At 40.1% G+C, this 12,607-nt stretch overlaps 1 protein-coding gene across 9 annotated transcripts in view; it reads right to left on the reverse strand.

The window, feature by feature from the left end:
- PTK2 (protein tyrosine kinase 2) overlaps positions 1–12,607 on the reverse strand; it is a gene marked incomplete at its 3' end in the record, with an annotated part of 191,570 nt that overhangs the window by 83,525 nt on the left and 95,438 nt on the right. For all 9 annotated transcript variants that reach the window (XR_014317044.1, XM_082755039.1, XM_082755036.1 and 6 more), the window contains one exon: positions 9,403–9,490. Coding sequence is in view for 8 of the 9 variants with exons in the window: in XM_082755039.1 (XP_082611165.1) it covers positions 9,403–9,490 (88 nt within the window). The remainder of the gene's footprint in view (positions 1–9,402; positions 9,491–12,607) is intronic.

Raw genomic sequence — 12,607 nt, forward strand, 5'->3', positions numbered from 1 at the left:
ACTCTCCAAAGGCTAAACCAGAAAAATGCCTAGTATGCTATTTAATTTACCTAGCTTACATTATTTAATTTACCTAGATTGTAAGAGAACACTAATTTAGATAAATAAGTCTCACAGACCTGATTGTGAAAAAGCCACAAAAAAAAACAACAACAAAATACGAAATACGAAAAAATACGAAAAAACAAAGCAGCAACCCATACCAACTTCTACCAACCCAACAAAGCCTTTGAAGTACTCCTCCTAAGCTGGTATGATGCTTTTACGTTGGTTTACGTTGCCTGTAACACAATTGTGTTTCCACGTACAATTTCCATTCTTGCACACTGTGCTTATCTGACCTTGCGGAGGAAACTGTATTGGCAAAGAAATTTTAAAGGAGGATAAAGAAAAAAAGAATTTCTTGCTGCAAATTGCGGTGTTGACTTTAACCACTTCTTCCCTTGGATTTGTTTGAAAATGTTCCAACAAGTTTAAATCAGGTTTATGGGCAAGCAGGTGTATACTTCAGGTGTAAAGGATCACGTAGTATAAAGGAAATTCAGACTACTTCAAACTTCTAGATGAGTACTACAATCTGAGTGTTAACGATACTGTACCTGTATTTGCCCACTCACGGGCTGATGAGTAAGAATTTAAGCACAACCTATGCTTCATGTTTGTTCTTAAGCTCTTGCTCATGACAACTACAGTCTACTGCAAAGAAGGGATGAAATATGTGAAAACCACCAGTGCCAAGCAGAAATGCACTTCTCAGATGTAAGAAAAAGTCTTTTACAGGCCCTGATAAAATAAAAGGTGGAACAAAACTGAGAACCCACGCAATGTACACTGCCTATCAATAAATATGTGGTTAGAAAGGGCAGTAACATTTAAAACAAACAAGAATGTCAAAGTCCAACATAATCCTAAACCACAATTTATTTGACATATGAATGTCCTGACATTCAGCTAGAATTCCCTTTTAAAATTATTATTACCATTATTATTATTTGTCCTCACCAATATTCACCTTCTGTTCTCAGCAATGTATTTTTATCCCCAATACTCTTCATTGGTTGGCCAGAGCACAGTTATCTGTTAGGTTTTTAAGTCTTTTCAACAATAAAAGTTCAAAGATAGTGTGAAATCATAACAAAAGGAGGTGAACATTAAACCACAAACTAATAAGCTTTTTCCACGAGGAAGACAGGCATGCAAACAAAAAGCCCAGTTTCTCTGGACCAGTTTCGTTTCTGATGTCAGACTTTTAAAATATTTGTTCTTTTCCATGAATGGACAAATTACTGATGGTGTAACTTGTAAACTTCTCAAAATTTACTAGGAAATAATTGGCACTTTGCTAGTTATCTCAATGGCTAGCTATGAATGGTTCCAGCTGGTACAATTAAAAACAAAAATTGGAGACAGGGGAAAGCCCATGTTTGTGAAGACGGAGAAATTAGAGAATAGCCCTGTGCTAGCACACATGATCTAAGAAGAAATCTATCACGGGTCTCGTATTTTATATACCAGCTGCTACTTTCAAAAGCCATCTGCTTCATTTTTCTGCACACGAGTTTTTGATGCAGCTGCAGTATTTCAGAACAACGTTCACTCGGGCTGACAAGCCATCCTGCCAGTGCAGTTCATAAAAACACCATGTGGGATTGAGATTTCTTTATTAAGAACAAGAGTAAAACCACTCTGAACTGAGTACTGAACTCTTTCCAGGAGTTTAGAAATTTAAAAGAAAAGAGCCTACTTCTTATGTCTTAACAATATACTTTCAGTTTAAATTTGTTTATATCCTAAAAAAAAAACTATAAAATACAATTATCAAACTTTCTATTGAGTTTTGTTTTCAGGTATAAATACTGTGAATATTCCTTACTTACAATGCTATTAAAAGCTGGCTAAAAACGAGCAAATACCAATAATTAGCCTCTGTGCTGGCTCTCCCATCTCATTTAATGTTACCAAGGCATTTCCCACAGGACGATCTCCAATTTTTCAGGACAGTTTAAAATTAAGCAATCTATTTCTCCTGCTATACTTTCACTGCGTGTGACCTACTTTTACAACTTAGGTTTTCAATTTTATTCATACATATGTTTTTTGGGGGTACCAATTGTCTTCTGCACTCCCATTTAGTAAGCAGCACAGGAGTTGTCATTAGAGTAGTTTAACGAAGCGTGGAAGACAAAAATTAAATTACATCACTTTCTCCTTAGGCAATGTGTTCTGTCCACAGATTTTCAGCTGGTGTTTTTATGTTTGTCATTCAGAAATTAGTACCTGTGGTTGGTTAGTGATATCTGCGTTAACAAACACAACTCTCCTCCTTCTCTTCCTCTACTTACAATAATTATTTCTTCTTTTTAACAGCTTAGGTGTGTTCTAGCTCCTGTGTTTAGAGGTTTTAAGTTTCTGAAAGGTGTTCAGGTCCAGAATACATCAATGCATCAGTCTGCAAAGCTCATCTTCAGCAGCTAGTTATGTGCCCATGACAAAAAGCGAAGCACATACCACATTTCTTTTCTCTGAAACCTGGCATTAAAAATTAACCAAGTTACTCAGTGTTCACATTCTGATCGTGTTTTATTTCCTACTTACTGCAGGTAGCCCACCTAAGTCCACCACAATCCATGTCACCGCTCTTCCTACCAGAAATAATCATCTCAAATATTGTGTGCTTTCGGTTGTAATCTGCTGTGCAACGTAAAATAGACTGCCAAAAAGCTGTAGCACATCCTGGGAGAGATAAAGCATTAGATGAATGTGGAAATGTCCCGCTCTGTAATTGTTTATAATCACAAGACTGCAAAAGGAGATGGCTCTGCACTGCATACTCAAAATAATCAAACTGAGATACAACTTTGCCTAGAGAGAGTAAGGCCCCAACCCACATTGCTATAGCTTCAGAAATCTTATGCAAAATTAACCCTCCAAGATTTGTGCCTCATCTGCTTTAAATGAAATACCATATGCACAAAAACCCAAAGCAGGCTTCTAATGTCATCAGTATTTTAGGAGCCTCCTTAATAATCATAATGGTAGACTTTAAAATGCACACAGGAGGAAAAGGCATATGTGGGAGCTCACTGCCCCTATTTACCCATCCGATAATATTAGACTTATTATAGAAACTAAGGCTACATTAGGGAAAATTAAGGCTTCAAATCTTTTCTCGTGGAGCTAAAAGCACAGATTCGGTGTCAGGATAACATTCATTTGCCATCTGCCCTCAGCTGCTCCTCCTCTTCATCTTCCAAGGTCACAGTCTCTACATTATCTAGAGGTGATCTTTGACATCTCTAACTAATTTTGGAAGCTCCTATGTTAATAATAAGGGCATTAGAAGTAGGGAGAAAAGAGGAAAAAAAAAAAAAAAAAAAAAAGCAACTTCTGACGAGGCATTGTTTGGGACAGAATGGCTAAAAATGATCCCTTCTGTCAGAGAGGGCTGATCTCCAGATGTCACCGCAATATCCACTGCAGCTCGGAGATCTTCAATAAAGTAGGACTATACACTTGGGAGCCATAGAGCACTCAACCTACTAAGCACGCCTTGCTAACAGCTCATTTCATACTCCTCCCCTCCGACACACGACTTTGCTTCTCCAGATCAAACGAGTCCAAGGATCAATGTGATTTACATTTTGGTTGTCTGAGGGATGTTATATACCCCATAACCTGCTCATCACAATGCCATTTTGTTCAGGACACTGGGAAAGATGCACACACGCACCAATATGTGAAAATCTGTGCTATTTTCAAGTTAACAGCCACTCACATACGACTGAAAGCAAGCCCACCACAAGCACTATTTTCTCCACTTCTGTTGACAGGTGGAAGTTTAAAATCAAAGACGTCCTTTTCCTTCAGGCTGCGCTCGACTAGTGAAGAAGGATTTAGGAACACAAGCATGTTTCACATTCCTGGCACACGGCCCTGCTAACAGAAAGCAGACGTTTGACACGGAACATTTGGAAGATGCAGAAGCAGCGACGCACCCGAACAAACAGCAGGACCTGCAAGAACATCGGCGCAGTTACAAGACCGTAAATCAGCCGTTATAGGGAAAAAATGAGTACTTTATGAGGAATTGTGAATTTCAGCAATTTCAAGAAACCGACCCCTGTAAAGGGTACCTCGCTCATAATTACTTTTACAAGCTGTAAAGAGCAGACAGGTGATGTTCACTTAGATTTATCTTTCCACTTTCTAAGCAGCTGCAATTCTTACATTTATTACAGTTCGCCTTAGGGCACAGTTTTGTGTGTCAACCATTAACTCTTCTTGAAGGATTTTATTTTATTTCCAACAGGCTGCTAATATAAGGAACAATGCAAGCTTTTTCCTCGTATGTCCTTGATTCTCTACAATGCTTTTACTATCAAAGTCATTTGCTTTAGGTCTCCCTTATTTTTATTACAGTATAAGAGATGCTGGTATCTAATTAGGTTAAAGAGTCTAATTCCCAGCCTGCACTTCAAATTATATCTCATGCACCAAACCCTTATAAAACTTTAGTCGTTATTATAGCAATTGTCCCGACTTAAAAATCTCTTTCGTTTCCCCCAAAATGTTGGGGGACAGATTATAAAAATGGCATTTTATTTGCATATATTTCTCTAGAATAAAGAGAGAATTTTCATTTAAGGAAATTTCATTTAAGGAAATGCATTTAAACTGGTAACTTTACCTTCACAAATGCTACAGCAACAGGACATTGCCCACAAGAAACCATCTCATTTTTCTTTATAGTACAGATTTATTTTTTTAAAATCAGAAAACTACCGGCGCTTCTTTTCTATTTTTTTTTTGAAAGGGACGCCATTTCTTATGAAAACAAACCTGCACTGCAATTACCAAGTGAAGCAAATTCATCTCTGTCTTTCCAGAGCACCGTGTAGCTGCCCTAACTTTGAGCTCATCCTCCTTCTGCTTGCAATTCCTCCTCTTGTGCATTACATAAAGTTTGCCTCATTTTAAAAAGCAAACCCAAAACAAGTCCTACGGTCTCCTTTCTCCGATAAATGGACACCTCCAAGGCAGCTCCATGCCATGAACTATAAAAGACAGCATAGAGAAAATTTGTACATTGATAAAAATGACTTTTTCCTATTCTTTGGGATCTCAAAGCCCCCAAAAGTTACAAATCTGTTGGAAGCACAGGGACGGCAACAATGGGACAGCTGATGCCCAAGAGCTGGTTACCCCCCACTCTCATCCAGATGCTTATTCCCTTTTCATCAAGGGATAAACCAGCTCCAATTACTGGGGCCTAACATGTTATTCAAGGATAACCGTGGGCAGGCTCTTGTCCCACAATCAAAGGCAGGCGGTTCAAGTAGCTTACGTCTGATTTTAATTATATGAATGTTTTAAAAATCTGTATTCTAGCTTGATGTGAGACACAGCTTTCGGTCCTCGCTCAGCTATTAAGTCTGTACCACCTCCCAGCAGTGTTATCCCTGGACCATAGGGAGAGGAAGACACTTGCAACGATTCCCAACCAACACTTTTTTTTAAAAAAAAGGAAATTGAAATGCTCCAAAAAGAACAAGAAAAGTGTGAAGTGTGATTTTCCTGACTCGTTTCAATCCAGTTTTTAATTCTCTTTTCATACACTGTTTCATCTGAAGTCTTCTTTAAAATCGGTATATTAAAAAATCATAAAAAATAGTTGAATTTATCCTTTTGAGATTTACAGTATCAGTTAATAGAAAAAAAATACTTAGTGTTAAGAATTCATTTGCAGTAGTTTTCCTCAGCAATCCTGTGTACTTGCTGTTTAAGGGGTTCGGGGTGGGTTTGGACTTGACCTTGTTTCGGATTTGGGTATCCAACACGACAGGACACAACTGAAGACGGGCACATAAAGCCAGTACAGCATCTGCAGACTGCGTGATCAACCTTAAAAATGGCACCTCCTGATTTTTGACAACTTAATCTCTCAGTTCAAACACCACTGGGTGGGATGAAATTTGCCTGATTTGGCTGAAATTGCAAGCAGTTGGGTGCAAGGGAAGAACACAGTCAATGCAATATCACCAGCTAAACGTGCTTCTACTTCAAGAAAACACCTCTGTAGACCTGTCCTCCACTACCTTTGCTGCCTTTTGAACAGACCAGGAAAAAAAGTGAAAAAACAGAAAATTCAAGCACAAATCTGGCCTGGGCATCACTCTTCACCATCCCCAGACTCAGCCTGAAACCCAGACACTTGGACAAACCACACGCTATCGATGCAAGTCTGACTAACTGTGACATTACAAACAAGTCACAGCATTTCCGCCCCCCCAAAGTATTGATTTGAATCCTTTGCTGTACAGCTTGCAGAACAGGAGCACTCTTGTGAAAGGTCTCATTAAGTGCCCTGCTTTTATACTCCCAATTAGGACCGATTACGCCCACTGCAGCTGGCAGAGTGACTGCCACTGACTGCGAACGGCTCCGCTTGCAGCGTCTTGGTTTCAACTCCTGGCAATAAAGAATATGTGATACGAAAAAAGGTCACAGCATCCTCAATGTAGTCAAACACAAGAAACAAAAAAAGATTTCACATATTAAGAACAAGCTGAAAAACTTAAATGCTTGCATCAATTTATACAGGCACGCATCGAATGAATGGGAGAAGTCATGCACGTGGGGTGGCAAATGCGTGCCAGTTTGCAGTTCGACAGCCTGGTTTGGTTCAACTGTATGAATAAATTGTGTCTGTTGACAGCAATTAAGGTAATATTTTGTCATCTTTACTAATGTTCTGGGCTTTTGTGAAAGACGGGGGATCACTTGAGGACTTGGTCTTGCCCAAACTTTCAGGTTTGCAATGATACCGCTGCTCTGCAATTAAAACTCACAAAAATAATTGCATGACTTCTAAAATCCATGGACTTTTCATAGGTGACAGAAGCCACCAGCTTTATTTTCCTTCTCCACGACCTTTTTAATTTGATGTTGTACATTTTTAATCAGCCAGACAACATGTGTTTAGATGTTATCAAGCCAGCAACAGGTCCTCAGCCACGTCTTGAAAACAAAGATTTAGTCATGGGCAGCATCTGGTCCCCCAAATCTTTTTTTTTTTTCCTCATTTAAAACACACAAGGTAAGACCTTGTTCAACTTTTACATCCATTTGAATCTTAAAACTACTACTTTGGCTTTTATTTTTTCTTAATTCTCTAACTGGGCCCTACAATCATTACCTTTAATGTAGTAATTTCTGTGCTGAACCCTCCTGATATCCGTGCATGCACATATAATTTAGATGTGCTTTGTTCTTGCCCATACACAACATGCTGTGTCTGATGACACAATGTCTGATTGTGAAGGGTGAGCTGTGGCTAGCAGAAAAGAATACTAAAATGTTGTGGGAATGACAATTAGAGACAAAGTGAAAAATTCCTTCCACGTCCCTCCCTGTTTTAGATCTGTTTTATGCTGCAGCGTTATTGCTCAAAACCTTTTCCTGCTTTCTTTTCCTAAGTCAGTGGGGTTACCTTACCAGATAGAAGTCATTGTTCTGATTTAGCAAGAAGCCAAGTGAGAATTATGGAGTGAAACAGAGCCAGGGACAGAGTTTGATAGGTCTGAAAGTTACACACTTGATTTGCATGACAATAGAGACCCAAATACCTTGCAGGACCCCAGAAGGAAGAACAGTGACTTTTGAAGAACTGGATTCAGAAATGTCTCCTGATAACATGATGAAGAAAGGGGAGGAGAAAAAAAAAAAGCGTGGTATGCAGAGTAAGGAGACAAGAACCTCTGATTTTCATTTGGTAATTGGCAGAACTGAGATTCAGGGTATCATCAGATACATGCAGCTGTCTGTCTTTGCACATCAGTTCCTGCACAGCTTCATAAGCCTTCCTGCTATTCTCAGACATTTGTACCTGTTTATAATGATTTCTCCAAATTTAGTAAAAGCATCTTTGTTTACAAGTATCCCTCTGGCACTTTCAACTCCTTGCTTGAAAGAAACGGTCCTGTGAGGCACGCGTGAGAAGCTGCAGGCTTGCAGTGCCACCGTTTGCAAACATAACAAATCTCTACATACCAAGAAAAAAGAATAAGTACACCACAAGGGATTGAAAAGACATAGCTGCTGCCCTTCCTAGGGCTGAATTGTGGGATTAAAAAAAAAATAATAATCACAAAACCAAACATAACTGTGTGTTTTTACCCAGATTTGGGCTGTGACAGCCAGGTGAGTTTTGTCACACTACAATAAAAGGGGAGCAACCTGGGGGAGTTCTCCTGAACTCTTCCCACCTGCTGAGCAGACGAATGATGGAGCTCAGGGAACGATTCTGGAGCTCATCACCCACTTTTGCATTATGGAAAACAAAACCTTCGTATGTTTAAAGCCAGTAAGAAGAAAGTCACTTGCTGCTAAAGTAAAAAGGAACACGATTTTGTTGCTTCTGCAGAACCCCCGGCAATACAAAAAAGTCCAAGCATATGTCACAGATTGGTTGAACTGGAATACTACGTCCAGATAAGCACTGCAGTAGGGTTATTGCCTTCTCAGGTGTCAACTCCAGCACACATCAATTTTGTTACACATTAAAAAAAATTACAGGTCATTTACCTAAGGCAGTAACATATGTGTGTACAATAAAGTGTAACAGATGTTTAAGAAATTAATGCCAATTAGTAGTAATTCCCTATACTGACTTAAGATGAAGGATTGGACAGAGGGGCTGATTATATTTTTGTCTTTCTAGGATCTTAAAGAGAAAACTTAATCAGAATTACTGTCTCCTAGTTCCTCATCTGCAAATGTAAGAGGACGCTGCTTATTCACAAGGGCAGGGCAGTCCCACGGTTTGCCCCAGCTCCAGTTATATCCTAATTTTAGGTGATGTTGCTCAGGAATTATGCATGCCCCAAGCAACTGACCTAAGATTGGGATATTTCTGAACCTGGCAGATGCCCTGTTCTCCTGCCTCTCAGTCCTACCTTATTCTGTCTCTATTATGACATAACGTCTCGTAAGAAGTCTCATAAAATGACACCTCTTAAATGATTTAGATTAAAACTAAGATTCCATATAGTAGTATAAACTACTGGTTAGAAGTGTAACATACAAATGTATCTGGTTTACAAAAAAGCCACCATTAATAACAGAAATTGTTAAGCACTAGCAGTATTTCAGTGCATGAAGGCAGACATTACACCACCCAGAAACTCAAAAAGACCAACCTAACATGTAGCAAATCTGTAACAACTGCAGAATTACCAGAAAATACTCATCTCTTCAAAGATGCCATTGTTGGTTCCTTTTGATTTATATATGATTAGATTTTTACCAATTTATGTTTCTGCAACAATACATTATCCATGTAAGCAATGCAAGAATTTCCCAAACTGATGCCAGCAAAATAGAAAGTAGCAGAACTGAACGTACCTGCTGATAGAAAAAATTTAAAGTTGGTTTGTCCTCGGTGAACTGGTTTAGAAATCCTTTTGGCAAATACCGAATTCGTAGTTCATACCTGAAAAAGCAAGAAAGAGTTGAGATGAGCAATCATCAAGAGTTCCTCACAATTAAAGACAGCCTTCAAAGGTTGCGCAAAACAAAGATAAAATCATAAACTATGGGGAAATTGACTCTTTTGACCACTCAGAAAACTAAAACAAGGGCAGAAAGTACCCAACATTTCCTAAAAACCCCTCCATGGGACCTTTGTATGGAAGCAAACCTAAAATCCTGGTGCCTTGCCTTCCCAAAGCTTCAGGAGGGAACTGAAGCATCAGGACTCAGTGGATATGTGATCAGGACCACAACCATGGGAAGGATGAACCCAGAGAGATGATGACAGCAGGTCACCAGCCATAAACACTGGCACAACCACTGCCAGAGAATTTATCTCTGGTTATCAGCAGCGTGATTCTCCACGCACAGATCCCAAATCCTCCAGACAAAACAAGGGTGTGCTGAGGGAAAATAGCTCAGCTCCTTCTTGGATCCAGTACTGCAATGTCCACTTTTGAATTGCGCCACAGGTTTAGAAGGGATTTACCTGTAAAAAGGTTTCCTGCTTCCTATTTCATCACTAAGCAGCAGCAAAAGCTGAATGAAGTGGTTTTCAACGTGGCAGTCATGTACAAGCTAACAGTGCATAATGGGTGACATTCAGATTTCCCCTTGATTCATGATACACCAAATTTCTACCCCTTCTCAAAGCCTCTACTTCTATTTCTAAATCCTAAATTTAGCATTATTATTTGTCCTGTGGCAAGAGCTAATGATGTTTGACACACACTGCATTCCTGCCATGCAACCCTGATAATAAATGTACTCATCCCTCTAGGGCAAGCATCCCTCTACTTTCTTTTAGGCAAGTAATTGGGACGCCCATGAGCAGGGTTTATATGGGGCTACGAGGAGTCCTACACAACAGACTTCAAAGAGAAGCTGCAGGGTTCTTCTTTGCTTTGAAATCACTGGAAATACGTTGTCTAGTTAGAAGTCAAACTAAGGAAAATATTTAGAAACTGGAAACACACGCAGACATTGTACACAAACGAGGAATATTTAGAATTAAGGGTTTTCTACAGGACAGCAAGTCGTTCTGTGCACTGAAAACTACATTCTTAAACCATCTTCAGGCTGTAGGATATACAAGAGATGGAGGACACCACCAGGCAGAAGCGAGAAAAAGACCCAAAGTCACGTTTAACGAGTCATTTTTTGAGAGTTTGTCTATTTCAAGATACATAGAGGATACCTGGTTATTCACTGGAATTTTAACTATAAGGCAAATTGTACCTATTAGTGTATAAGTGCCGAGGAGAGAAGGCAGCAGGCACACACGACCCAGAAGCAGAAAAGCAGAGCGCTCCCTATCACCACCTCAAATTCATCACCCTCTATCCCCTCGATTTCATCACTGAATACCACTGCAGAGATTGAAATGGAACAAATCTATATAAAAAAAGACCCATTTACACTTTTTTCTTTGTTCTGTAACCCATTACGTCTCAGTTGTCCTGCTACATTTTAATATCAACACCACTGTGCTCTGAAAGCCATCCTTACTGTTCCTCCTCATTTCTCAGGTGCACTTTCTCCTATTCTTGGCGCTTGCTTTTGCTGTTTCTGAGCCAAAAAAAGAATATTCAAAAGTGAAGATCCAGCCTCTGAAAAAAGGAAAGCGGGGTGACCTGAGACCTGAATGCAGCAGGGTTATCCACATTGCTTCCCGGTTAATTAAAAGCAGCTTCGTTATGCCCATTCCTTTCACTCCTAAAGCAGTCTGACAGCTGAATTGGAGCTGAATTTGAGCAGATCGCTGGATGCTAACACAAAATCCACTACCTATTGTATTACTGTTAGGATTATTTTGTACTAGGGACTTGCAAATACGTAGCGGAGGCTGATGTGCAACTTGAGGGCATTCGCATGGCATAAAAGAATTGAAACATCAAACCAAACCAAAGAAAAAAGAGCAAAATCAGCTAAAGAAAATTCAGTATCATCCAAACAGAGGTCACTTGTCTTGGGTACAAACCTCTGACTGGAGCAGGGCCACATGTGAGGAGGAAGAATCCTCCCTGGGCAGCCTGGCCCAGTGCTCCGTCACCCTCACCGGGAAGAAGTTATTTCGCGTGTTGGTGCGGAGCTTCCTGGGCTCCATTTTGTGACCATTGCCTCTTGTCCTGTCCCCACAAACCACTGAAAAGAGGTTGGCCAAATCCCTCTGCCTCCCACATTTAAGATATTTATAAATATTGATGAGATCCCCTCTTGGTCTTCTCTTCTCCAGGCTGAACAGGCCCAGGTCTCTCAGCCTTTCCTCACAGGGAAGATGTTCCAGGCCCCGTATCATCTTAGTGGCCCTCCACTGGACTCTCTCCAGAAGATCCCTGTCTTTTTTTGTACTAGGGACAGGTACAGATTAATGACAGATTCTGAAGATGGGATCAAATTTTCACACCACATAAATGAAAAGACCCCTTTATTTGGTCTTCCAAAGTACAAAGAACAAACACTGGCTAAACACCATTGCTCACCCTACACCTCTTCTCCTATTTTTCAATCCTGCAAACAGAAATAAGACATCATTCAGGCCTGAAGAGATGGATACAAAACTTATCTCAAACCTCCAAGATTCAGTCACCCTTGTAAAGAGGTAAGAAAATCCAGGAAAAGCGGCATTTCCTATCTGCAGAGACCTGCCTGCTCCACTGAGGAGCCACAAAACGTATTGCTTTTTGCAACAGGACCTCATCAGCAAATCGAGCAAAGTCAAAAAGCTGGGCTGGGCCAGCAGTAGTGACCTTCATTACCTATTTATAAACCAATCTCTGACTACACTTATGGGAACGAAGAACCTGATTTCCAAAGGCCAGCTCAAGGATGGGCTCGATTTTCAATATCCTGTAAATTTACCCTCTGAAACGCAGCCAGCTGAAGAGGATGCCAGGTCCCTTCTCACAGCACTGACCTGCTCGCTGAGCCAGTCAGCCAGCTAATGTTCACCTCCCTTAAGTTCACTAAAAACACTACCAGAAGACTTGTGGGGAAGCTATCCAAACTTACAGCACAGGATTGCTACGTTCTGGGGCTTCCTTCGGGGTATTTATCTATTAAACCCGAAGCATGAGCG

Source organism: Aythya marila (assembly GCF_965140915.1).
Source record: "Aythya marila genome assembly, chromosome: 2".
NCBI lineage: Eukaryota > Metazoa > Chordata > Aves > Anseriformes > Anatidae > Aythya > Aythya marila.